The sequence below is a fragment of the Pipistrellus kuhlii genome, unplaced genomic scaffold (genome assembly GCF_014108245.1).
Source record: "Pipistrellus kuhlii isolate mPipKuh1 unplaced genomic scaffold, mPipKuh1.p scaffold_m20_p_30, whole genome shotgun sequence".
In the NCBI taxonomy this organism is placed as follows: domain Eukaryota; kingdom Metazoa; phylum Chordata; class Mammalia; order Chiroptera; family Vespertilionidae; genus Pipistrellus; species Pipistrellus kuhlii.
Window position 1 is genome coordinate 4,402,544 of NW_023425530.1, and position 26,250 is coordinate 4,428,793.

A 26,250-nucleotide genomic window follows, 5' to 3' on the forward strand; every position below is an offset into this window, starting at 1 on the left:
TCCGTCAGCTGGCCTGCTGTGTGTGTCTCCGGGCACTCTGGAGGCATCTTGTTCATTATTTCCTGCCATGCGCCAGACTTCTGTTCTGCACCTGCTGTTTCTTCTCCTGGGATGCCCTTCCTCTCCTGTCTACCTGGTTCTAGCCCAGATTTCAGCTCCACCTGGTTTTCTCTGGCAAGTCCTCCCTGCCTCGGGACCCGGCCAGACTCCTTTGTCACACACGCAGTGGAGCTGCCATCCTTTGCCCTCTATTCTAATCCCACCAGTGACACCAGCACACCCTGGGAGCACAAGGCTGAGGCTCGTGTTGGGTGTTGGGGGGCGGATGCAAGATGACCTGAGGACCTAGGAGTCACTCACCATCTTGCCCTGCCGGCCAGGGGGCCCAACAGGTCCCTGAAGGCCTCGGGGACCCTGGAAGAGAAAGAAAAAGAGAATGGAAAGAAAAATGAGAAGCAGGAAGGACTTGTTTTAAATCATTCCCCAGGGAGGGTAGTCATTGAAGAGTATCCCAGCCCCTTTGTCATTTTCCCCAGCTAGCGCTTTTTCCCGTGGCCCTAAGGGAAGACCCTTCCCATGCAGTCCTGTCCCCACCCCCGATCTTACCTGTGGCCCCATTTCTCCCATCTCTCCTTTCTGACCAGCATACCCAGGGAGGCCCTTGGAGGAAGAGATGGGGAAGTGCCATTAAAGTAGCTTCCCCTTTCCACTGACGTATCTCCCTCTTTCAGGCAGCCTCTATACTCACCACAGGGCCTGGACGTCCAGTGAGGCCTATCGGGCCAGGGGGGCCTTTCATAGAAAGCTGGAAAGACCGAGGGCAACAGACTCCCTTACTCTCTACTCTCCCTTACTCTCTACTCCCTCAACTCTCCCCCAAGACTCCAGCACGCCCACCCCACCCACCACACCCCCACTCCGCCAGAGCAGATTTTCGGGAGACAAATATCTACCTGTCTCCTGACTAGCCCTTCATTCCCAATCCCTCAATGTCCTTCCAACCCCCTCCCCCCGTCAGTCCCGATTGTCCTCCACGCACCTGAGCCTGCTGCATTATTGCCTGAGCCTGGGCCTGCTGGAAGGAGACTGGGGGTCCTTTGAGGGAGCCGCTTGCAAACTGGAACTATCAGGCAACTGGCAGTGAGAGGAGCCCCAAAGAGAGGCTCCACCTCCCAAAGCTGTGCCACCCTATCTCCTTCTTACCGGCATCATGATCACAGTTCCTGGTAGGCCCCGGTGTCCATCCATGCCAGGGATTCCCGGGAGGCCAGCAGGGCCCTAAGAGAGGCAGAAGGGCACAGAGAGAGGCTGAGGTCAGAGACGGAGATGGAGGATGAGAGGGGTGGAGACAAAGAAAGGAGAGACAGAGATAGATGGAGGCAGGGAGAAAGAGAGAGAGAGAGTAGCAAGAGAAAGACGTAGAGAAGGAGGGAGAGAGCCATAAAAAGTAGCAGAGCCCCTAGCCGGTTTGGCTCAGTAGATAGAGTGTCAGCCTATGGACTGGAGGGTCCTGGGTTGATTCCAATCAAGGGCACATGCCTGGGTTGCAGACTTAATCCCCAGTAGGCTGCCAACCAATGATTCTTTCTCATCATTGATGTTTCTATTTCTCTCCCTCTCCATTCCTCTCCAAAGTCAATAAAAAAGTATATTTTTTTAAAGGTAGCAGAGACAACCAAAACCGGTTTGGCTCAGTGGTAGAGCGTCGGTCTGTGGACTGAAAGGTCCCAGGTTCGATTCCGGTCAGGGGCATGTACGTTGGTTGCGGGCACATCCCCGGTAGGTGTGCAAGAGGCAGCTGATCAGTGTTTCTCTCATCGATGTTTCTAGCTCTCTATCTCTCTCCCTTCCTCTCTGTAAAAAATCAATAAAATATATTAAAAATAATAATTATAAAAATAAAAAGGTAGCAGAGACAGAAACACACAGAGAGACAGACAGAAGAGAGATAAAGAAACAGAGACACAGCCAGGTTGACATGGCTCAGTGGTTGAGCGTCAATCTATGAACTAGGAGGTCAAGGTTCAATTCCCACTCAGGGCATATGCCCAGGTTGCTGGCTCAGTCCCCAATGTGGGGCATGCAGGGGGCAGCCAATCAAAGATTCTCTCTCATCATTGATGTTTCTATCTCTTTCTCTCTCCCTTACTCTCTGGTGTCAATAAAATATATAAGAAAGAAAGAAAGAAAGAAAGAAAGAAAGAAAGAAAGAAAGAAAGAAAGAAAGAAAGAAAGAAAGAAAGAAAGAAAGAAAGGAAGGAAGGAAGGAAGGAAGGAAGGAAGGGAGGAAGGAAGGGAGGAAGGAAGAGAGGAAGGAAGAAAGAGAGGAAGGAAAAAAGAGAGGAAGGAAGAAAGAGAGGAAGGAAGAAAGAGAGGAAGGAAGAAACATGAGAGAACAGAGAAAAAAGATACTCAGAGAGAGAAACAGGGAGAAAAGCAGGAGACAGACCCCTGGGGACAGGGGAGGGGCCAGAGCTCCTGAGTGACAGTTCCCAGATGGAGAGAGAGGAGTGGGAGGGGCCTGAACCAGCTCCAGGACCATATCCCCAGTCCTGCCTCTCAGACCGATTCAGACATCCACCTCAACCCCACAGCCTGAAACCTCACCCCCCAGACAGGTACACCCTGGGGGAGTCTCTTACCGGTAGGCCGGGGTCCCCAGGGTACCCTGGGGGTCCAGGAGGGCCTGAGGGGCCATCCACCCCCTGTTGAGAACAGAAGAACAGAGGTCATGAGAAGTACAAAGTTGAAACCAGCCTGACTTCTGACCAACCACTGACCCTGACCCCATGCTGACCTCTATGGCCAACCATGGAGCCATTCCTGGCCCCTAATCCTATACGGACCCACAGCAGTCCCCTTTACACCCCAATTCCTATTCCGACATCCTTTGAGCCTCAAATGTCCAATAGTCTTCAAATGACCTGACAATATCACATTCCAACTCCTTACCCCAGGGGCTCAAACACCCCAACTGGAAGAGAAAGATGGGAAGAGAGGAATGCAGCCCTGACTCACCCGAGGTCCTGGGGCTCCTGGGGGTCCCTCAAACTGCTGCCCCTGAAGGAAAAATGTGTGTGACTCCCCTTCTCACCCAGACTCCACCGCCTCCTCCCAGCCCCAGGCCCCTCACCTGCTCAATCACAGCAGGTTCTCCTTTGGCTCCCTTCTCTCCAGCGCCCTGGGACAGGAGGTGGAGAGAAAAGAGATGTGAGCACTGCAACTCCGACAAAGAACTCCCAGCCAGCCAACCTCACAGTCAACATACACACACGCGCGTGCGAGTGCACGCATGAACACACATGCACACATACAAGTGCACACATGCACACAGAGCCCATCCTCTGAGCTGCCTGGGCTGTCCTTTCTTCAACCAAGATGTTGAGCAGCTCAGCTCCCAGCTGCCGCCTGGCCAGGCAGCGTCAGGGGAACAGCCCGCTCTAGAGCCTGTTGTGCGGGCCTGATCCCAGAGCTAGCTGCCTCTCGCTAGCTGACTGATGGACAGCAACTCCTTCAACTTCCCTGGCCTCCCTGCAAAGCCAGTGGGTGGATGGTGCCATCCCATGCAAAGAGGAGTCCCATGAACATAGGAATAAGTTCAAACAGTGCTTGGCACGTCACAGGGAGAGTTCATTAAAATTCTTCCCCTCCACCCAGTCCAGCACCAAAGCTGGAACCTGAGCCCTCTTCTCCACCTGCATTATTTCCCTCGGCGATTCTATCGAATTCCTTGGCTAAAGAAAGCATCTCTCGGTGGATCAGTCCCAAGGGTTTATCTCCAGCCTAGACCATCTGTCTCCCTTGAACACCAGAATCTTCTAACCAATCACCCGCTTGACATCTCCACTTGGAGGCCAAAGGGGGGCTGCTGAGTTAGCACATCCAAAATGAGATCCTTGGCACTTCCTACTCGGCCCTCCCTCGGGCTTCCCTATCTCGCACCATGGTCCCATTGGGAGTCTGCTGTCATCCTTACATCTTCCTCCACCTCCAGCAGCAAGACCAACATGGAGCATGACCCAAATCTGTCCACTCTTTTCTATCCCCATCTCCGCTGCTGCCCTCCTCCAGGTCACCACAGGCTGTTGCTGAGACTACGTTTCCCTGCTGCCTCTCTGGCTCCCCCTATGGTTCACATGCTGCTCAGCAGCCAGAGGAGCTGTTAAAACTCCAAATCAGACCTTGTTCCATCTCCAGTGGCTTAGTCGAAAATCTGAATGAATCACCCCACCCACAGAACCATCTATTAGCACAATGTCTGTCACATTAGCACAGTGCCTGTAGATAAATATTTGTCAGCTCCACTGGGATGGTAGGAAGGCATTCCAGGCAAGACAGAAACAAGGCAAGAGGAAGAATGTGGCCATGGGCGGGTGCGCCCCCTGCGCCTAACCCAGTCGCCCAGACTCACAGGGAAGATGTGGAACTCAGTCTGCGACGGCTGTTCCGCTGCCCGGAAGTTGGGGCCCATGGTGGGGCCATCTCCTTCCTCATCCTCTCTGGCTAAATCAGTCTCCAGGGTCCCCAGTTCAGTTTCACCTTCAGGGTCCAGCCCCTCCTGAGGACATTAAGACAGACCGAAGTCTACTCCTGATTACCTGCCACCACCCCTGCCCAGGGGCCTTCCCTTCCAGCCCCACCCACTTTCCACCAACCTCCAGGACGGTGACATTGCGGCCAATGGCCACAGTGGTGGTGAGGACCACGGCCGTGGGACTCGGAGGCAGAGTTGGAGCTGTTGTCTCTGTCCTGGGGGTGTCAGTAGAGGTCTGGAGGAGGGACATGAGGGTATCTGGTTTAGGGTCAGGCCAATTAAGACAAAAAGGAGAAAAAGGAGGAGTGAGCCCTGCCCCCTCCCAGTCTGGGGAAGTGGGTGTAACAGGATTCCCAGAGAACATAAGAAGTGGGGGAGGGGCTAGCCACTAGAGGCCAAGGTGTGCTGGCTGGACCAAGACAGCCAGCAGGGGGAGCTCTTATGTGTGGAGGAGGAGGGCCGAGCCTGGTGTCCGAAGCCTGGAGGACAGAGCCGGGCTGGCTCCAGGGCCCAGTGATCAGGGTCAAGGTCCAGCACTCAGGGCCAGGCTCCCGGAAGCCTATCCCACATGTTCTCTCCCCAGGCGAGCTCCCATCAGCCGGCCAAGCCACAGTCAGCGAGGGAGCGGCAGCTCCTCTGGCCTGGACAGCTGCAGAGGAACTGGGTCAAGAGCCACAGAGAAGGCGGTGGAGGCCCAGGTAAGGGGCTGGGGCCGGGGCTGAGGAAGGGGCTGGGGAGAGGCTGCTACCCAGGGTGCCCCTGCTCTGGGTCTGAAATAATAAGTCTTTCTCCCAGCTAATACCGAAAGCAGATGTAGTACAACCAGTGACCTTGCCCTAATCAAGGACCCCAGCCAATGGCCTTCAGCAAAGACCCCTGCCCTGTGACACACCAACTATCGATCTTTATCAGGAAAGTCAAATATTGCTCCCCGTTTCAATTAGTGACTCCCCAGTAAATAACCCTCACCAATGGCCCCAACAGTCAACCCCAAGGAATAACACACTGATGAAGCCCCAGCTACTCTTAAACAGGACTCTCATCAAGATCCTTTTAATAATAAGGTCTCGTCCTGATGTGGGGGCAGAGATGGAGAGCTCATAAGACAGAACCAGCACCCCTGCCCCACCACCCAGTCATCAGTCAGCTAAGGTAAATCCAAAGTCAGGGATTGGAGACTGAAAGCAGAGACCTTCATCAGCGGGAATCAGGAACCAGAAGTCAGGCAGCCATCGATCAGAGGTGAGAGGTCAAAGGTCCCTTACCTGGTTCTCCAGGGAACCAAGAGAGGGATCCAGGGTCAAGGTCTCTTTGTTCTTCTTCTTCTTGCCCTTCCCCTTACGACCTCGCCCTTTTTTCTTCCCCTTTCCCTTCCTCTTCCGTTTGGGGGGAGGGGTTTCCGGCTCACCCTGGGGGACCTGGGAAGAAGACCCCAGTCAGATCCCGAGGCCCTCCGTGGGGGCCTCATCACTTGGTCCCTCGAGGCTATGTTAGTTCACAGACCACTCATCCTGTGTCTTAAAGCCAGGAGTCACTCAACTTTATGATCCTGGGTCAAGGTCACCCATGCCTATGATCTGTGTGAGGGCAGGAGTCACTCAGCCCCATTGATGGGGCTCAGAATTCACTCATTCCTGAGACCTGAAGCCAGGGCTGGCTCAGCCTGTGGTCTAGGACAAGCCTCTCACTCACCCCTGAGGCTGTCGGGTCCAGGTGGTCACAGCCCGGAAGGTAGCGCTCACAGGCCTGGAAGGCAGCCTGGGGATCCGTGCTTATCAGCAGCTCCTGGATATCTCCCTGGGGAGAGGGTGGGAGAAGGGAAGGAAGTCACAGGCTAACTCTGGCCCCCAATCCACGCATCGAGGCTTGGTGCTTCTCCACCCAGAACACCCTAAGTATAAGGAGGGGGTGGCCCCCACCACAGCCCCAGTGACCCCCTCGGTTCTTCAAAACTGAGAGAAGACAGATTCTACCAGGGTCACAGCAAACCACAACCGCAAACCACAGCCCACAGCATCCATCCCATCAGAGGCACATTTGTTCCCCGGCTCTCGGGTGTCAGGTGACCTTCAAGGTGCCAGGGAGAAGGGGAACAGCAGGATGGAGGAGGTCGAGGCCTCCTGGAGGTGGCACACATCACAGTCACACGCAGCACAGCCACCACACCAAAAACACGCCTGCCCCATGGCCACTCAACGCCATGCCTTGCCAGCACCCAACCTCATAACCACCCCACACACAAGCAGCCCGCCACCACAGAGAGCACAGTAACGCGTCACAGCCTTATCCTCCCACCACACGCCATATGCGCATCACAAATGATCATTGCGTCGTGGCTCTAGAACCTTCCTAATGTCGCAACCCACAGGTTGAGAACCGCTGCTGTAGAGCCTAAGACCATCGGAAAACACAGATATTTACATTACAATTCATAACAGTAGCAAAATTACAGTTACGAAGTACCAACGAAAATAATTTTATGGTTGGGGGTCACCACAACAGGAGGAGCTGCATTTTAAAAGGTCACAGCACCAGGAAGGTTGAGAACCACTGCCTAGAACCTCAGCCACACGCCACAGAGAGGGGCAAGGACGCATGGCGCTCCCTTCTCTCCGCTGCCCGGCAGGAAGTGGCAGCCAGACATTCCCCTCCCCCTATCTCTTCTCCGGATCAGCCTGTGGATAAAACGCCTGCCCGCCCTCTGCCTGGGTTTCCCCTGGCATTGAACAGCTACCTCAAAAGTCTCCTCTCCGAGGTCCTGGCTCCCCAACATGGTGAGTCCAGCCGTGCTGATGAATCGAGGCCCCTGGCCCAACACAGGGGGCTGGGGCTCACAGTCAGCCACCAGGGTCACCATGCCGCCGTCCACACTGACTGCCACGCGGTGCCACCTGCAGGGAGACGTCTCAGCGGGGGGTGCTTCTCGCCCCACCACGCTGTGGGCCCTCCCTCTGCCTCCACTCACCTGCCATCCAGGAGGTTGACCTGCTGGGGGAGGGGTCTAAAGGAGCCACCGAGGAGGCCCAGAGCTGGCCCCAGCGCCAGGCCCAGCTGCCGGACCCCGTCCTCGTCATAAACGGACAGAAGGACAGACTGGTTGGCTGGCTGGCCCCGCAGAGTGAGCAGCACAGAGAAGTTCTCGGGAAAGTGCTCATCTGATGGGGGTATGGAGGGGAAGGGGCAACTCAGATGACCTGGCAGGGACCCCTGCTCCCAGGATGACCCCCCTCCCCGTCCCTCCCACGCGGACTTACCTGGAAAGAGTTCCCACGTGGGGACGCCCAGAGCGCTGGCCTTGCCCACCTTGAATGCCCGGTCGCCCCCTGGGGCCCTCTGGGGGCAGAGGCCAGGCCCCTCAGGGACCCCAGCCTGGCCCCCCCGCACACCCAGAGCCTCCAGCACGTCCACGGGGTCTGCTGCAGAAAGAAGCGGGGTGCATGGCAGTTAAAATAAGCCCAGGACTCCATGCGAGTGGCTCAGGTTTGGGGACTCGGCTCCCCTGCCCCCCACTGTGTTTATAGGTCAGGGAGAGGGAGCAGGTCTGGGACCCTCATCCCCCTTTCCAACAACCCACAGCTGTTCCGGCCCCATTAGCCTGTTGACTCCTGCTTTGTTGTGTTTTTTTCCCCTTGGTTTTGGTGAGAGAGAAAAACACTGACCTAGTTCTGGGATGAATCAAAGCTTCCTGGCCTGAGCCCCAGAGCCAGACTGTCCCCCTCTCCGCTCTCCCCCGCACGAGCTCCCTGGGGCTGCTTCCAGGCCCGGAGCCCCCTTGCCAGGGGAAACCCACTCAGAGAGAATGGGGCCTCTTGAGTGCTCCTTCCCCACCTCCTCCCTCTGACCTCTTCGTTGGACCACCACTTCCTATGAACTGCTCCCTCTGACCACGCCCTCTCCTGACCGATTTCTTCTGACCTCCTCCTGGACCACCGTCACCCATGATCTCCCCTCTGGGGTCACTCCTGCTCTGCCACCCCTCTGACCACCTCCCTCTGCCTATCCCAGTCATCTGACCTGTGACCTCCCTGTGTTAGTTCCCTCTTTGTCTTCATGATGAACACCTCTCTGATAACCTCCTGCCCTTCTCCCTCTGACCTGCTCCCTCTCACCCCAGCAAAGGAAGGAACTGGCCTGGCCCAATCACAGCCTAATCCAAGCAGTTGTACCAGCCCCACCCCTTGCAGCTCAGGCTGTCCAGCAGTAAGTGGAACCACATGGCTTGGGCAGGAGTGGGCGGGGCTATGCCTGGCCCAAAGCGCCTGCCCCATCTCCCCTCCTCTCCACCCCCAGCAGACGTCCTACTGACCCCCTGACCCAGCCTCTTGGCAGGAGTCAGGTTCTCCTGGATCTGCCCATGACCTCACCCTGGGGGCGGCTCTGCTGACCTCACCGTTGGGAACCAGGATAGGGGCCAAGAGTTGAGGGAAATAGGGGCTTGGATGAGGGACCCCATTCCAGCTTCTCCTGGGCCAGACTCTTCATTCTCCAGACTACCGTAGAGCCTGTTTCAGCCTCAGCTCCCTCTTACCCCCAACTTCCTTCTGCTCCTATTTTTTATGACTTCTCTCCCCCACCCCGCCCTCTCTCTGTCCCACTTTCTGTCTCGGTCTTTCCGGGTCGCTCTCCGAGTCCAGCTCTGAATCTCTGGTCTCTCTCTCTCTCTCTCTCTCTCTCTCTCTCTCTCTCTCTCTCTCTCTCTCTCTCTCTCCCTCCCTCCCTCCCTCCTCCTTTCCCATCCTGCAACCATCATCAGCCCCATCTCTAATTGCCTGTTCTGCTGGGCTATCATTAAGAGGTATTTGGGTTACAGACCCCTGGGGCTAAGATCTGGGCTCCCAGGCTCTGCTAACCACAAGGGTCACTCTCTCCTGCAACGACCATCCAGCTGCCCCCTCTCCAGGCTGGGGCCCAGGGGAGGGCTGAGATCCAGCATCTCAGTGTGGCTCTCCCAGGCTCTCCCCTCATCCAGACCTCAGTCTCTGTGCAGTGGGGAAAATCTCCTCCCTACCAACTGCCCATTTTTGTTTCAAAAGTCCTTCCCAGCATCTAACCCAAATGCCTCTTGCTTCAATCTTGTGTCCCTTCTGAAGTGACCTTTCAGAAACTGACTTCCCTTTCTTTTCATGGCTGGCTTTGTGACAAGAAGACACACAAGAGGCATTGAGTCTTGCCTGCAGGGTCAGGGCTGGGAGGGGGGGGGCGGGGTGTCTGTCAAGGACCCAGCCCACCCTTCCCCCACAGACTCTCCCTGTGATGGTCAGGGCCCGGGGAGACGTTGGGTGGGGTCTAGGGTGTGGAGGGAGGCAGGCAGGGACCAGGCTGGGACATGGCTGGGACACCCTCAGAAGTGTAGGGAAGCATAGGTGTGCGTGTCTGTGCCATGTGTGTGTGTGCTACTGTGCATGTGCATGAGATTGTGGATGTATGTGACATTCACGGAGCAGGGAATGGCTGAGTGTGGTCTGCGGTGTCAGTGTGTGTGAGTGTGAGGCCTGGGATGGAAAGATTGACTTGTGGCTGTGTGTCCGTGGGAGCCGGCCCGGCAGTGAGGTCTCACAGGTGATCTGTGGTTGTGTTTAGACTCCAGTCGGGGGCCTGTGGTAATACCGGAAAGCGTCGCCAGGCCAACGTGCTGGTGACTGGTTGTGAACGTTGACCATGTCGTATGGATGCCAGTGGGAGCGCGTTGAAACGTGTAGGAGGGTGACCAAAGCTGTAGCCCTGGGGCCGGTGACTGGTGGGGCCGCCTCAGCGTGGGCACCGGTGTTTAACATCCCGGGTGTCTCAGGGGCTTGCATTCTGAAGAATTGCCGGAGATGGAACGCTAGTGTGGATGAGCGAGCGTGGGAATGGGGCGTAGGCCAATCTGGGATTATCCACGTGAGCAGGCACCTCCCTGAACTTCAGAGAAAATGGTGTGTGTGTGTGTGTGTGAGTGATGGAGGGCTGAGTTTATCTTAGGGAGGGGTTTCCTAGAGGGCCTGCCTGGAGTCTCTCAGACCAGGGAAGCCCTCTCAAGCATCACTTGAGGGTCCAAAATCTTCCCAACCCCCAGATGCTCCGCACCGGGGAACCCTGCTTGGGGGCGGGGGGGGGGGGGGGGCATGGCACCCCGCCAGAGGAGCGCAGCTGGGCGTGCGTCAGCGCTGACTCACCCGTCCGATGGCCCCCGGGACCCTTCGGAGGGGGGAGGGCCTCCTGAGAAATTCCTGGGGAAAAACACCCTGGGCCCGCCCTGGGTAGGGACCAACTTCCCCTCCAGCCCCCGCCGGAGCTCCGCCCCGCCCCTGCCCCGCCCGGCCTCGCCCCTCACCGTGGCCCTCCCCGGGCCCTGTCCGTGGTGCTGATCCCGGCTCTGGGGAGCTCGGCGTGGGGGGAGGGGGAAGGGGATGGGGGAGAGGAGGTGGGAGCGCCTCAATCGGGGGCAGGGGGAGAAGAGGGAGAGTAGGGTGAAGGCATTTGGGGAGACGCAAAGGGAAGTCTGAATGCCCTAATAGCCCCCTCCCATACTCGCCCCCACTCACCCATCACCCTTAGGATCATCCGCTTATGTCCTCCTGGGCAATCACTGACTATCACACGCTCGCTTCGGGATCAGCCCACATCCATGCAATCAACTCTCACTCTCCAGCGCACACAGTTTCCTTCCAAGTGGCCAGGCACCCATGGCTACACAGAGCATCTTGCACGCTTATACATTGCATCCGTTCCCCTGCGCCCACCAGCAAAACACGGTCCCTCGTTTCCCCGCCCCCCGCCCAGCTGTCACAGTCGGACAGTCGAGCCGGACAGTCGCACACGGTAGCGGCCACGCGCAAAGAGCACGCCTCCCCCTTCCCGGCCCCACCCCGCCGTGGGGCGCCCCGCTGGGCTCTGCCCTCCGCGCCCTCGGCCCTCCCTCCGGGCTCACCCGCCTGTGTCCGGGGCAGAAGCTGCAGCAAGGCCAGGAGCAGGCAGAGGCCGGCCCGTGGCTGGCCGAGGCCGCGGCGACTCCCCATCCCGGCGGGGCCCACACCCAAGGTCGGGGACCGGCCGGGGCGGCTGCGGGGAGTGGCGACTCCGCGGGCTCCGGGCACGCACTCCGGCGGCCAGCTCCGCTCGGGACCAGCGGGAGACTGCCCGAGACCCCGCCCTGGCCTCGCCCTGCACGCCAGCGCCCGGCCAGGCGGGACCGCGGGAAGGGAGGCGGCTGACAGCTGGTGGGGGGAGTTTGGAAAGTTTGCGCTGAGCGCTGATTGGGTGGAGCCTGGGCCGGCGCTGGGCCCCGCTTGCCCCGCCCCACGCTGGAGGAGGAGGAAGGTCACTCAGCACCCGGCCTTAGCATTCAGGGTTCCAGGCTCACCCCAAACCCTTTCCTTCGAACAGGCCCCTCAAAGGAGATCTTAGCCTCATTCAAACGTCAGCCTCCATCCAGGCCCTGCTATTAGGAGGTTCAGCTTTATACCAAGTTCTTCCTGTGCCACGGAGGGTCCCTAAATGGGATCTCAGCCTCCCACCAAACGCTTACCCACCCGCCTTACCCCAATCGCTTAGCCCCACCCAAGAGGTACTGCCTCACCCCAACACCTTCCCTTCAGGTTCCTAAATAAGGGATCCTCTTCCCACCTTAACCCTCACCCCAGATTCTACAATGACACTCTCGGGCTTGCCCCAAACCTTCATCTATACTCCCACATTCCAGAATAGGATGGCCCGGCCCCCTCTCCAACCTCCCCACAGATTCCCAAGCACCCGCCTTGATTTCCCCCAAACTCTTAATCTTCCAATAAAGGGTCCCACCTCCATCCCTAGACCCCTCTGCCCAGCTCAGGTCCCCAAATGGATGCTCTACCCCCAATTCCAAGTCTGCACACATACCCCCCTTTAAATGTGGGTGTCTGACTGCACCCCTAAACAGAGCCTTGCCACAGGGAGGAGCAGTTCCCTGCCATTTCTGGGGTGAGGCAGAGCACCCCCCACCACCCTACCCCGACCGCCCAGTGTGAAGAGGTCCCCCCAGAGGGTCAGGCGAAGCTGTCTGTGCATCTGAACAAGAGCAGACATGTGGGATCTGAGAAAGCTTCCGCGGGGAGGAACCCCGGGGGCGGGCGCGGCCTGGCCCTGAGCTCTCCCCTCACCACAGAGAGAGAGAGAGAGAGAGAGAGAGGAGGAGAGGAGAGAGAGAGAGAGAGAAGCCAGCAGTGCCTCCCTCCCAGCCTCTGGCTCCTCAGACAAAGAGTCTCTGTGTCCCTGGAGAGGAGGGGGTGGGGCCCGTGGGGGGAGATGGGGGCGCCCAGGGTAGGGGCAGCAGAGGGAATCTCCCCAAGCTGCTCCTCCTCCCTCCCAGGGACGTCTGAGGCTGAGCCTCTCATCGTTTCTGCGCTGCCTTGCCCTGCCTTGCCGGCAAGTTTCTGCTGTATCTAACAGCATCTCCTGGCATTCCTGCGCACATCCGAAAGGACCCCACTGAGACCATGCTCTCTGCCACCTCCTCTTCCTCTCTCCCTCCAATCAGAGACTCTGCCCAGAATAGAGACAGCAAGAGAATCCCCCCTCTCCCTGAAACTCCCTCCACCCCGAATAATAAATGCACAATCATAATAAAAAGCCCCCAGGTATGAGTGTAGCAGTGAGGAGAAGACGTTTTTACAGATCACAAACACATTTTTACAGATAACAGAAGGGGGGGGGGGGGTTGGAGTTAAGGAATTCCCCCCAGTGCCTGGCCTGGGCCAGCTGAGAATCGGGGCCTCGTGAAGACCCTTCCCCTGCAGGCGGCCGTTCTGAGGGTGTTCAGGGAGATGGGAGGCAGGAGACAGGTGCTGCCAGCAGAGGTCATGCGTCTAGGGAGGGATCAACATGGCTGACCTTCCCCGGACGGTACTGATCTCAGGTTGCTCCTCCGGCATCGGCCTGGAGCTCGCAGTGCAGCTGGCTCGTGACTCCAGGCAGCGCTACCAGGGTGAGGGGCCCAGGGCAGGGCGGAGAGGGGCAGGGGTGGGCACAGCCTCCAGGACCCTCAGCCCCCTGGGCACTGGTTCCACCAGCCCTTCCCTTCCAGCTGCGTTTGTGAACTTGGGGAGGACCCGGGACCGTGGTGGCCCCTTCCCGCCTCTCCCTGGGAATCAGCCCCTCCTCCAATGAACATTTCCTTAGCACCTCCTGGATGCCAGGCTCTGTTCTGGGTGCTGGAAACACAGCTGTGAACAAAACAGACCCTGATTAGTGGCGTAGTGGGTGAGGGGAGGGAAGACAGACAATGAACAGATTTTAATTTTTTAAAATATATTTTATTTATTTATTTATTTTTACAGAGAGGAAGGGAGAGGGATAGAGAGTTAGAAACATCGATGGGAGAGAAACATGGACCAGCTGCCTCCTGCACACCCCCCACTGGGCATATGCACGCAACCAAGGTACATGCCCTTGACCAGAATGGAACCTGGGACTCTTCAGTCCACAGACCAACGCCCTATTCACTGAGCCAAACCAGTCCCTGCCAGATTTTAAATTTTTATAATAGGTTGAGTGCTAATGAGTGCTAAGAAACAAAGGGAACGTGGTGGGCAGGGCATGAGTTTAGGAGGGCTGATCAGGGAGGTTTCACTCGGGCGGCCCCTAGGACTCCCCTTCTGCAGCCCGCCCCAGATTACTGCTCCAAGATAAGCCTCTTAAGTGAACCTGACCTTGAGGGCTCAAGGAGGTGGGTCCTAGAGGACTTGGCTCCCTGCAGTTCTGGAGTCAACTGCCCCAGTCTGCACCCCTCCCATGGAGCCCTCTGGCCCAGAGCAGGCCGGAGTCACAGTGGACAGAGGGCTGTTACTTAAGAGGAGGCTGCAGGCGGGGTGGGGAGGGGTATTTGTCCCAGTTGGCAAAGCTGCTTCTCCCAGCCCTCTCTCCACCCTCTGTCCTAGACACAAGCACAGCTCGGAGTGTGCCGGTCTGAATGCCGGTAAGCAGGACAGCCATGGGCAGCGTGTGTCTCTGGCAGGCAGAGGTGTGTATGAAGCTGCTGAAGGATACGTTGACTGGGTGCTTACAGCGTGCCAGGCTGAGTGTTTTGCATCTAGTTAGAAATGTAATCCGAGCAGCACCCCTCTGAGGTGTTCCCTGTCATTTGGCCCACCTTAGAAATAAGGAAATCCCTGGGATAGTTCAGTTGGTTATAGTGTCATCCGGATACGCCAAATTTGGGGGGGTTCAATCCCTGGTCAAGGCACATACAAGAATTAACCAATGGATGCCTGAATAATTAGAGCCATGGATCTCTCTCGCTCTTCCTAAAATCAATTTTTTACAAGAAAGAAGATGAGGAAACTGAGGCGCAGCTGCCAAAGGTTCTTGCCCAAGTCACCCAGCAGCAGAGTGGCAGAGCCTGGACTGAGCCCAGGCAGCCCAGCCCCGGGACCATCCTTGTCACTGTGCTGCATGTAGATGCATGCGGCCCCATCGTCTGGGCAGCACCCTGAGTCCCACCGGCCTACAGGCAATGTGCCAAGGCCCCCTGGGAGCATGCATGTGCGATTGTGGGTGCACGCATGGGGGGCGTGCTTACATACAGGCCTGTGAGCTCAGCACTCTGATAAAACCAGGTTCAAATCTCAGTTTTAACGCTAAGGGTGGGACAGACAGGAAATGTCACCTTCTTGAGCCTTAGTTTGTTCATCTATACGATAGAGATAGCTTTACCTACCTGTTCTGGTTACCATTGCTAAATAATAAATCAAAACTTATGGTGTAGCCCTAGCCGGTTTGGCTCAGTGAATAGAGCATCGGCCTGTGGGCCGAAGGGTCCTGGGTTCGATTCCAGTCAAGGGCGTGTACCTTGGTTGCAGGCTCCTCCCCAGCCCAGGGCCTGGTTGGGCTCATGCAGGAGGCAACCAATCTGTGTGTTTCTCTCACATTGATGTTTCTCTCTGTCTTTCTCTCTCTCTTCCACTCTCCCTAAAAATCAATGGGAAAATATCCTCGGGTGAGGATTTAAAAAAACAAAAAAACTTCTGGTGTAAAAAGCTATCACCATTCATCTCACAGTTAACAAAGGCCATGAAGTCAGAAGGGCTCAGCTGGGTGGCTCTGATTCAGGGTCAAAGGCGACAGCTAGAACAGAGGAGGCTGGGACATGTCAGGGTTCGGACAAGCTTCGCCCTCTCAGGAACCTCAGGGCTTCTGATGTGGTCTCTCTGCCTGGGCCAGCTTGAGTTTCCTCCCAACCTGGTGAGCTCGAGACAGCCGGGCTGCAGCGTGCTGGGTGTAGTAGCTGAGGGGCAGGGTGCTGGGTGTAGTAGCTGGGGTGGGGCAGGGTGCTGGGTGTAGTAGCTGGGGGCTGCAGGGTGCTGGGTGTAGTAGCTGGGGCTACAGGGTGCTGGGTGTAGTAGCTGGGGGCTGTAGGGTGCTGGGTATAGTAGCTGGGGGGCAGGGTTCTGGGTATAGTAGCTGGGGCTGCAGGGTGCTGGGTGTAGTAGCTAGGGGGATGCAGGGTGCTGGGTGTAGTAGCTGAGGGGCAGGGTTCTGGGTGTAGTAGCCGGGGGGCAGGGTGCTGAGTGTAGTAGCGGGGGGGGGGGTGCTGGGTGTAGTAGCTGGGGCTGCAGGGTGCTGAGTGTAGTAGCGGGGGGGGGGGGTGCTGGGTGTAGTAGCTGGGGCTGCAGGGTGCTGAGTGTAGTAGCTGGGGGGGGCGGTGCTGGGTGTAGTAGCGGGGGGGGGTGCTGGGTGTAGTAGCTGGGGCTGCAGGGTGCTGGGTGTAGTAGCTGGGGCTACAGGGTGCTGGGTGTAGTAGCTAGGGGGCTGCAGGGTGCTGGGTGTAGTAGCTGGGGCTGCAGGGTGCTGGGTGTAGTAGCTAGGGGGCTGCAGGGTGCTGGGTGTAGTAGCTGGGGCTGCAGGGTGCTGGGTGTAGTAGCGGGGGGAGGGGGGATGCTGCAGGGTGGCTGAGGCATCAAGAGTGAGTGTCCCAGCAGACAAGACAGAGATTGCGGCACCTTTTCTGGCCTCATCTCCGAAGCCACACAATGTCACTGGCACGTAGTCTATTGGTTCACAGTGAGTAACAGGTTCAAAGACAGGGAAAGAGAGTTCATGCTTGATGGGGAGCAGCAAGGTTCTGGTGAGCGTGTGCCATGAAAGATGTGACGGCCATCTTTGGGGAAATGTTAGCGTTCCTGTGAGGATTCGAGATGGCGCTTCTAACAGTGTTTAGCACCGTGTCTGGCACATAGTAGGTATTCAATGAGTTGGAACTCATGCTGATGATGTAAATGTGTATATCATAGCTGCATGTGCACATAGCACATGTGTTGACCCTAGGTGTATATGCATTTCTCCTCGAGGCAGTCTGTTTTATAGTTATTTTATTGTCTGGCCTACTAGGCGGTAAATTCCATGAAGGCACAGAGTTTATCTTATTTTGTGCAAGAATGTCAGCACTTAGAATAGGACATGGTATATAGTAGAAGCTCAATGAACATGATAGGTGGATGGATGGATGGATGGATGGATGGATGGGTGGGTGGGTGGGTGGATGGATGGATGGATGGATGGGTGAGTGGATGGATGGATGGATGGATGGGTGGATGGATGGAGGGGCGGGTGGATGAGCATGTAAAGATATGTACACAGTGTGAATCTATGGATGTGTGGTGGATGAAGGTGTGCAAGTCTCTGGGTCTCCATCCCTCTGCGGCTGCTCAGGCAAGACCACAGAAGCATGCAGGTCCATACATAGGGGAAAGGAGCCAGTTCCTGCCCCATCTGTGTTCTGTCCCCAGTGGTGGCCACCATGAGAGATCTGGGGAAGAAGGGGACACTGGAGGCAGCTGCCGGGGAGGCTCTGGGTCAGACCCTCACGGTGGCCCAGATGGACGTGCGTAGTGATGAGTCAATGGCCCAATGTCTCCGCTGCATCCAGGGAGGAGACGTGGACGTGCTGGGTGAGACTGAAAAACCCCTGAGGTCACTCACCCCTTCCCTGGCCTAAGCTCAGATCCTTACCACAGCAAGGCCCTTCCGGGACTGGGCACCAGCTCTCTTGCTTCCTCAGTATCCTCTAGCCCTGAACAGAAGGGGTAGACCAGTTGGCCAAAAGCCCAAGGCTTAAGAGGAATACAATAAATAAGATAAGATCTGAGGTCGGAGAGATTTTACTTAAGAAAAATTCTCACACATGGAGAAAATCATATGTGGTTTGATGAATCATTTGGGGAAGGGAGCATGATGAAGAAGCAACTCATGATTCCTCAACGTCTAAGGATGGGGGTGATGGCTGTTTTGATGCAATTGGGGTCAGAGTTAAATTGCTCACTCATTAAAGTGGAGGTTGTTCCCGGCAGCCCTTCCCCTCCCCGGGCTCAGGGTCCCCTATGACAAATATTGATTTATATGTAAAGATTATCAAGGCTCCACATTTGTCCACCCAAGATACCCTGCACTGACCTGGATCCGGAGTGGGCGGATGGGGTGCTCAGGGAGTGTCCCCTGAGGAATGACACTGGAGGGTTGGGGGATGTCGGAGTAACCCTCCGCATCTCTCCCTCAGTGAATAATGCTGGCGTGGGCCTGGTGGGGCCCCTGGAGGGCCTCAGTCTAGCTACCATGCAGAGAGTCTTCGATACCAACTTCTTCGGAGCTGTCCGACTGGTCAAAGCTGTGCTTCCTGGCATGAAGAGAAGGCGACAGGGCCACATTGTGGTGGTCAGCAGTGTCATGGGGCTGCAGGGTAAGCTCTGGGACCCACCCCCGAGGAAGTGTGTCCCCCCCCCCCCCCCCCCCCCCGTGTCTGGTCTTCCTTAGCTGGAAGGATGGCAAATAGGTTTTAGCTCATATTCCAAAGGAGGATTCTGAAGCTCGGAAGGGAAAATTCTGGGAAAGATTAACTATGTCTGCCCTGGTGCAGGTCTAGGCAGTGGTGGTTATAGATGCTGACACTGGCCATCCACTTCCAAACACCTCCAAAAATCTCTCCCAGCCACCCCCCAACACACACACACACACACACACACACACACACACACACACACCAGAACTCCTGAAATTCCTCCTTGACAAACACTCGCCACCAGGCCACAGAGAGGTCTAGATGTGGGATGCTGAAGTTCCTCAGAAAAGAGAGCAGTGATTGACTAGTGATGTCTGCTATGGCCTGCAATGGGAGCCACCTACTTGCCATCCATGCATTTGGGTTTCTCCTCCTCGAACCCCTCTGGACCCCCTTCCTCCCCTGGACGTTCGTTCAGATCCGCCCCTCTCCCCGGCTGGCCCCTGGAGAATGCACCCTGTTCCTTATCCTGCCACTAGGAAGCTGCATTTCCTTCGCTCAGCCCTCTGGCCCCTCCTCCGGCCACAGTGACTGCTCCAAAGGACTCAGGGCCCTGGGAGCCCAGACACAAGCGGCCCCAGGGGTTAGAGGATGGAGGGAAACCAGAGAGTTTCCTGGGCTGAGGGCAGAGGGAGCAGGGCTGGGAGGAAGCGGCACCTGGCATCCCAGGACAGCCTGCACCTGGCCCCATAGGCTCCACACACACACACACACACACACACACACACACACAGCTCCTCATTCCAACCCTTAAATCCTCTTCATCTGTCTCCCAAAGACCCCTTCCCTCTGGACCCACAAAACCACCACCCAGACCCCAAGAGTCGCCTTCCTCCATCCCTCTCAGGCGTCGTGTTCAACGACGTCTATGCAGCCTCCAAGTTCGCCCTGGAAGGGTTCTTCGAGAGTCTGGCCATCCAGCTGCTCCAGTTCAACATCTTGTGAGGCGGGCCCTTGGGCGACGAGGGGAGAGGGGAAGGGGAGAGAGTTGGGGGAGACTGCCTGGGGGCAGGGGGAACAGACAAGGAAAAGAGGGTAATGAGGAGACGGGGCAGGGAGGGATGAAATAATGATGGGAGAAATGAGGGGTGAGAGGGAAGAGGGACAGCAATGAGCCAAACGGGGCTGAGAGTGTTGGGGCTCCTCCCCTGCCCTGCCCCCAGCATCTCCCTGGTGGAGCCCGGCCCCGTGGGCACGGCCTTTGAGGAGAAGCTGCTGGAGCAGGTTTCCGCCGCCCAGTTCCCGGGCGCCGACCCCGACACCCTGCACTACTTCCGGGACCTCTACCTCCCCGCGTCCCGGGAGCTGTTCCGCTCTTTGGGGCAGAGCCCCCAGGATGTGGCCCAGGTGAGTGGGGGCTCCAAGGCGCGGGGTAGGCATGGGGGACCCTCCCTACAGAACCGCGCCCCTGGGTCCCCAGCTCAGGGCTCCACCCCACAGGCTATTGTCAAGGTCATCAGCTCGGCCAGACCGCCCCTGCGCCTTCAGACCAACGCCCGCTACTCCGCCCTGACCGCGCTCAAGGCCGCCGACCCCTCCGGCCGCCTGTACGTGTGGTCGGCCCACCGCCTGCTCTTCCGCTGGCCTGGCCTCCTCATCCGGGCCCTCCGCTGCCTGGCCTGCGGCTGCTTCCCCTCCCGGGTCCTGCCTGGGTGAGCCTCGCCCAACCCTGCCTGCTCCTGAACAGCCAGACCTCCCCAGGGCACACCCAGATCAGAGGCCATGCAGGCGATTCACTCATTCATTCATTCACTCACTCATTCATTCATTCAGCAAATTCAGCCTCCAAGCACAGACCCTTGTGGTCAGGGCTGAAGCAGAGAGAAGGAACCTAGGACCCTGGGCTGAAGAATCCAGAGCAGAGAGCTGGTGCTGCCTCGGGGAAGGCCAGGGGGGGCTTCCTGGAAGAAGGGCATTGTCCATGGACATTGAAGGGTGAGGCAGGCTGTCTCTCAGCATTTCATTATGTTGGGCCTGGGATACAGGAAAGATCTAAACACCTCCATCTCCCCTACCCCCCAATACACACACGCACAGAGCTAGGTTCACTCGGGGATCTCCAGACTTTCCTGGTCACACACACACTCCGTCAATAGGAAGTGTTTGTGCACACACCAGAAATGTACATGTGCTTTTCATAAAATATAGATTTGTAACCATTAACAATCTCTATATTAAATCTGTAACAAAGCTCGATTTCTCATGTATAAATAAAAAATTAAAAGGCAACAAAGTCTGTTTCACACCTGTTAGAATGCCTGATATCAACAACAAAAAACGAAACAGAAAATAACAAGCTCTGTCAAGGATGTAGAGAAAGTGGAACCCTTGTGCATTGTTGGTGAGAATGTAAACTAGTGTCGCCTCTATGGAAAACAGTGTGGCAGCTCCCTGAAAAATGAAAAATCCTATCTAATAAAGAGGGAATATGCTAATTGACCTTCATGCCATCACAAAGATGGTGGCACCCACAACCAATAAGGTGGAAATATGCTAATTGACTGCCCCACCCTCAAATATGGCAGCACCCACAGCCACAAGATGGTGGTGCTCAGCCCCCCAGCCATCCAGGGCCAGCCCAAAACTTAGGAAAGCCTCAGATGGCGGCTGCCCAGCTGCCCAGGGCTGCCAGAGGCTCAGGTACCCAGGATCAGCAGAGGATTGAGCTGCCGGCAGTGTCAGCAGCAGAGGTGTGATGGGGGTGTCGCCTTCCCCTGATGGCCAGGTCGCCTCCCACCCCTGAGGGATCCTGGACCATGAAGGAGGGCAGGTCAGGCTGAGGGACACCCCCCCTCTAGTGCATGAATTATCATGCACCGGGCCTCTAGTTATTATATAATCCAGCAAGTTCATATCTGGGTGTATGTTTGCACACCCATGTTCATAGCAGCATGACTCAAGCCAGCAACTCAAATGTCCATCAGTGGATAAATGGATAAACAAATATGATTGGTCCATACAATGAAATGTTACTCAAACTTCAAAGGAAAGGAGTTGACACATGTATGTCACGAATGAAACTTAAGGACATTATGCTAAGCGAAATAAGCCTCCACAAAAAGGCAAATACTGTAGGATTCCAATTATTGAGGTCCCTAAGCTAGGCAAATTCATAGAGACAGAAGGTAGAACGGTGATGCCAGGGGCTGGAGGGAGGGGGGTGGGGAGTTGGTGTTTAATGGGGAAAGAACTTCAATTTTGCAAGATGAAGAGTTCAGGAGATGGATAGTGGTGATAGTTACACGACATTGTGACTGTACTTAACACTAATGAACTGTACACTTAAAAACATTAAGATGGGCCCTGGCTGGTGTCCTCAGTGGTTAGAGCGTCAGTCAAGGGCACATACCCATCCGGTCGCGTGTAGGAGGCAACCAGTGAATGTATCTCTCTCACATCAATGTTCCCCTCCCGCCCACCCCCTCCCTTCTACTCTCTCCGAAGAGCAATGAGAAAAATATCCTCAGGCCATAACTAACAAAACAAAACAAACATGCTATGATGGTAAATGTTGTGTTAAGTATCTTTTTACCACAGTTAACATTATTTTACACGTGATAGGGGTCCCACCTGAGTCCCCGACGAATGACCCCAAGTTTCTCGGCCCTCCTCTGGAGAATCTGGGAGCAAACGGACTCTGGTGTGCATGCTGGCTCTTTTCCGCAGGGTGGTTCTGGGCTGCTGACTCCCTGGTTTCATCTTCTTTCTTTTTAAAAAAAAATATGTTTTATTGATTTTTTACAGAGAGGAAGAGAGAGGGATAGAGAGTTAGAAACATTGATAAGAGAGAGTCACCGATCAGCTGCCTCTTGCACACCCCCTAGTGGGGATGTGCCCGCAACCAAGGTACATGCCCTTGACTGGAATCGAACCTGGGACCTTTCAGTCCGCAGGCCGACGCTCTATCCACTGAGCCACACGGTTCTTGGCTCCCTGGCCTCATCCTCCATGAAGCAGGGTTCGCAGCGATGAGGCTGAGCCGACGGGACAGGCCCCTGCTCCGTTCCCCTTCACTTGGAGTCTTGCTGTGGCTCAGGGTCAGTGGCCACGGTGGAATGCCTTTCTCCAGGCAACGTTTTCTCATTCATGTTCGCTCTGCGGCCGCCTCAGATGGAGACACTCAGAACCTCCCAGCTCGTGAATGAAGTTTCGGAGGTTGTCAGGGACAGAGGAGAGGGACAGGAGTCAGGTGTAGGGCCTCCCAGCTCCGTTTCTGCTGGTCTTCAGGGGTCTCTAGTGACCTGGACAAAGGGAAACTGAGCCTGGGGCCCTGGGAAGAGATGTCTGAGAGACAGGGGGTGCTTTGTATGTTTTATCAAATTAAATTCTCTCTCCTCTTCCTTATTGGATTTTTAGGACGATGTTGCAATACCTTTCAAAGAATATATGAGATTAGACAGTGGGGATGTTTGCACAAACTTGTGGATATACCAAAATCCACTGACTGCACTTTAAAATGGCAAACTTTATGGTATGTGAATTACACCTCAATTTAGAAATTAATTTTTAAAAGGATATGGAAAGCGCACAGATGCAGGAGGCTCACCCCAAGAGTACGTCGACCACCCTCCTCCGCCTTTGGCTCCCGGTGCTGTTGGGTTCTGCATTGGGAGGCGCGGGTAGGAGACCAGAGGTGGGAGGGGAAAGACCCGGCCTCCATCTGGGTCTCTGTGGAGCCGCAGAATCTCTCCAGCTAAGGCTCAGCTCCAGCTTCCCAGAACCAAGCCCTCCCTTTGCCCCTTCCAGCTAAAGATGATGAGGGGACCCACAGCTGCCAGCAGAGGGCGCTGCGCCAGCCGCCACAGGTCTCCCTGCCCCTGCCCTTTCCTTCACAACTGCCCCGTGCACCCGCCTGAGTGTGCTGTCTCCCCCATCCAGGATCCCGGAGGACGGCACACGTGTGCGTTAGACAGCAGAGGGGCAAAGAGGCACCCTCCCTAGACCCCCAAGAGAACATGCTGGCATTCGCTGCCCGCCTTCCCCCACAGGTCTCCAGCTGCCCTGGTTTTCAGGTCCAACATTTCCTTGCTTCCTAAAACCTCCTTTAACTGCATTAGCTTAAAAGACAAATTGCTCTCCTTGTCAAGAAGGAAACGCCATCAGAGTCACCATAAGAGAAGCCGGGCTGGATATTCACTTGCGGGTGGGGCACACAGGAACCCACCCCCCACCCCTACTCATAGACTTGCTGTGCAGAAAACACACCAGCTTCTCTCCCAGCTTCCCTTGCAGCTAGATGGTGAGCGTGCGAGCCCCATTCCGCTCGGCAGATGCGTATGGTTTAGAACGGAGAGGCGGCAGCCGGAGAAGGACCCGTGGCAGAGGAGGCAGGAGCCCTGTGCTGCCAGGCTTGACAGCAAAACCTAGAGCCGCCGGCTGGTTCCAGGGGCGATGGCTTAAGCCGTGGCCTTGGCTGCTGCTCTGCACCCCTATTTTGTTCCTTTTCTCTTTTTTCTATCCTTACCCAATGCTATGTTTTCTAATTCGTTTTAGAGAGAGAGGAAGGGAGAGAGAGAGAGAGAGAGAGAAACATCAATGTGAGACAGAAACATCCATCCGTGGCCTCCCATACATGCCGTGGATCAAACCCAGCACCTCGGTATGTGCTCTGCCCGGGAATTTTGGTTGGTGTCCGGGATGACGCTCCGACCAACGGAGCTTCCTGGCAGGGTCACTTTGCTCCTTCTTATCTCCCGAGGCTGGCGATTGCGCGAGCCCCCGGTACCCAGCCAATACATTCCTTTGCAGCTTAAATCACCCTGAGTCAGTTTCAGATGAATTTAAGGAGGATACATCACCAATCCAGATGGCAACTGTAAAAATAAGTGTATGTATGTGTGTGTGTCAGGGGGGAGGGGGGGAGACAACTGCTATGAACTCTAGTGGATGCCAGTTCTGTTTTATTGTTTACCACCGAGTCCACGAAGACTGGCAGTTCAAAGACTGTTCAAGACACGCCAAGCTGCCAAAGCCGGTTTGGCTCAGTGGATAGAGCGTCGGTCTGTGGACTGAAAGGTTCCAGGTTCGATTCCGGTCAAGGGCATGTACCTTGCGGGCACATCCCCGGTAAGGGGTGTACAGGAGGCAGCTGGCCGATGTTTCTCTCTCACCCATGTTTCTAGCTCTCTATCCCTCTCCCTTCCTCTCTATAAAAAAATCAATAAAATATATATTTTTTTAAAAAGGCATGCCAAGCTTTGCCTCTTTATTTCAACACTCAGACCTGATCCCCTGTCTTCCCCACCGGAACAAAGACAGGTTCGTTCCTCCAGTGGCTCTGGCCAAAACTCCTGGAGCCACCTCTAGCTCCTCTCTGTCTCACCTCGCAGCCAGTACATCAGGAGGTCTTGTTCACGTGACCCGCAAAATACATCCAGAACCAACCCCTTCACACACCTTCTTGGCCTCCACACTAGTCCAGCCACCATCATTTCTCCTTGGAGTACTGCACCAGCCCCCTTCCCTCCCGCCTTCTGCATTAGCCCCCTGCAATCTATTCTCCACAGAGCAGCCCAGGGGAGCCTTAAAAAGATCTTTTGAATAAGTAAAATGTTCACAATGGTGGGGTTGGTTTGGGGGGTGTGTGTTTTGTTTTGGGTTTTTTTTCATAATTAAAAGATTTTTTTAAAACAATTCTGCCCTGGCCTGTGTTTCTCAGAGGTTAGAGCGTTGGCCTGAGCAACAAAGGATCCACAACCAATTGATGTTTCTCTCTCTCTCTCTCTCTTCTCTCTTCCCTTCCCTCCCTTCCACTCTCTTTAAAAATCAATGGAAAATATATCCATGGCTCTCCTGGTGTGGCTCACTGGTTGAGCATTGACCTATAAACCAGGAGCCAGGAGGTCATGGCTCAATTCTCAGTCAGGGCACATGCCTGGGTTTTGGATTTGATCCCCAGTAGGGGGCGTATAGGAGGCAGCCCATCAGTGATTCTTTCTCATCACTGATGTTTCTATCTCTCTTTCTCTCTCTCTCTCCCTTCCTCTCTAAAACCAATAAATTATATATATATATATGAATGTATATGTATATCCATGAACAATAATTTATGCAATCAATCCTGTACTGATAAATTTTGAATTTCAAATCATAGTAACAAAGGACATACCCAAAATGATTTTATTAAAACAGAAAAATAATGTCACCCCTCTGTTCAACACTCTTCGACAGTTTTCCCCTCTTAGATTCAAATCACCAACTGTCAGGTCTCCTACGTGATCTCACCCCTGCATACCTGTCTCAAATCATCTGCTGCTCTCTCCCCTGCAGCCCCTTCATTCCAGGAACGCCGACCTCTCTGCTGTTCCATAAACTTGTCATGCACACGCCCACCTCAGGGCCTTTGCACTGCTGTTCCTTCTGCCTAGAGCGCTCTCCTCAGATGGCCACATGGTTTCCCCCATCACCTCCTTACGTCGCCAACTCAGAGAGGTCCATCCCCGTAAGCCACTTTATTTCTCACCAAGGACATATATGCTGCAACTGTGGTCACAATTTGGTTCTTGCCCATCTCTACCCACCGGAATGTCAGCTTCATAGAGAGGAGATTGTTGTGTTTGCTCAGCCCCATCCCCAGGACCCACTACATGACAGGTACCCAAGGATCTGATAAATGAACGAATGGGCGGGTAAGTTAACACATTAAAATGAGACTCCCCTAGCCCTGGCCATTGTTGCTCAGTGGTTAGCACCTTGCCCCAAGCAATGAAGGGTCTCAGGTTTGATTCCTGGTCAAGAGCAGTGCCTGGGTTTCAGGTTCAGTCCCCAGCCCTGGTCAAGGCATGCATGCAGGAGGGAACAAATCAATGTGTCTTCCTCACATTTATGTTTCTCTCTCCCTCTCTTTCCCTCTTTCCCTCTCTCCCTCTCTCTCCCTCTCTCTCCCTCTCTCTCCCTCCCTCCCTTCTTCCATCCCTCCCTTCCACTCTCT

General features: G+C 55.5%; 2 protein-coding genes across 3 annotated transcripts in view; one reads left to right on the forward strand and one right to left on the reverse strand.

Moving 5' to 3' along the window:
- The window catches only part of COL5A3 (collagen type V alpha 3 chain), a 39,166-nt gene extending 27,442 nt beyond the window's left edge, over window positions 1-11,724 (reverse strand). The window contains exons 1-16 of one of the 2 annotated variants that reach the window (XM_036459678.2): window positions 11,445-11,724; window positions 7,789-7,947; window positions 7,500-7,689; window positions 7,269-7,425; window positions 6,227-6,331; window positions 5,800-5,952; window positions 4,656-4,769; window positions 4,412-4,558; window positions 3,134-3,181; window positions 3,019-3,060; window positions 2,643-2,705; window positions 1,204-1,278; window positions 1,040-1,123; window positions 749-805; window positions 607-660; window positions 361-414 (exon numbers count right to left, since the gene is read on the reverse strand). In XM_036459678.2, the coding sequence (XP_036315571.1) occupies window positions 361-414; window positions 607-660; window positions 749-805; window positions 1,040-1,123; window positions 1,204-1,278; window positions 2,643-2,705; window positions 3,019-3,060; window positions 3,134-3,181; window positions 4,412-4,558; window positions 4,656-4,769; window positions 5,800-5,952; window positions 6,227-6,331; window positions 7,269-7,425; window positions 7,500-7,689; window positions 7,789-7,947; window positions 11,445-11,532 (1,590 nt within the window). In that variant the 5' untranslated portion in view covers window positions 11,533-11,724. Of the gene's footprint in view, window positions 1-360; window positions 415-606; window positions 661-748; window positions 806-1,039; window positions 1,124-1,203; window positions 1,279-2,642; window positions 2,706-3,018; window positions 3,061-3,133; window positions 3,182-4,411; window positions 4,559-4,655; window positions 4,770-5,799; window positions 5,953-6,226; window positions 6,332-7,268; window positions 7,426-7,499; window positions 7,690-7,788; window positions 7,951-11,444 lie in introns of both variants that reach the window. The other variant, XM_036459677.2, reaches the window with a different exon arrangement.
- A 1,428-nt stretch (window positions 11,725-13,152) lies between these two features.
- On the forward strand, window positions 13,153-20,559 carry RDH8 (retinol dehydrogenase 8). The gene is made up of 6 exons (XM_036459419.2): window positions 13,153-13,475; window positions 17,275-17,436; window positions 18,042-18,221; window positions 19,168-19,261; window positions 19,484-19,667; window positions 19,761-20,559. The coding sequence occupies exons 1-6, from the start codon at window positions 13,373-13,375 to the stop codon at window positions 19,974-19,976; spliced, it is 939 nt and encodes a 312-aa protein (XP_036315312.1). The 5' UTR covers window positions 13,153-13,372; the 3' UTR covers window positions 19,977-20,559.
- The last annotated feature ends 5,691 nt before the right edge of the window (window positions 20,560-26,250 follow it).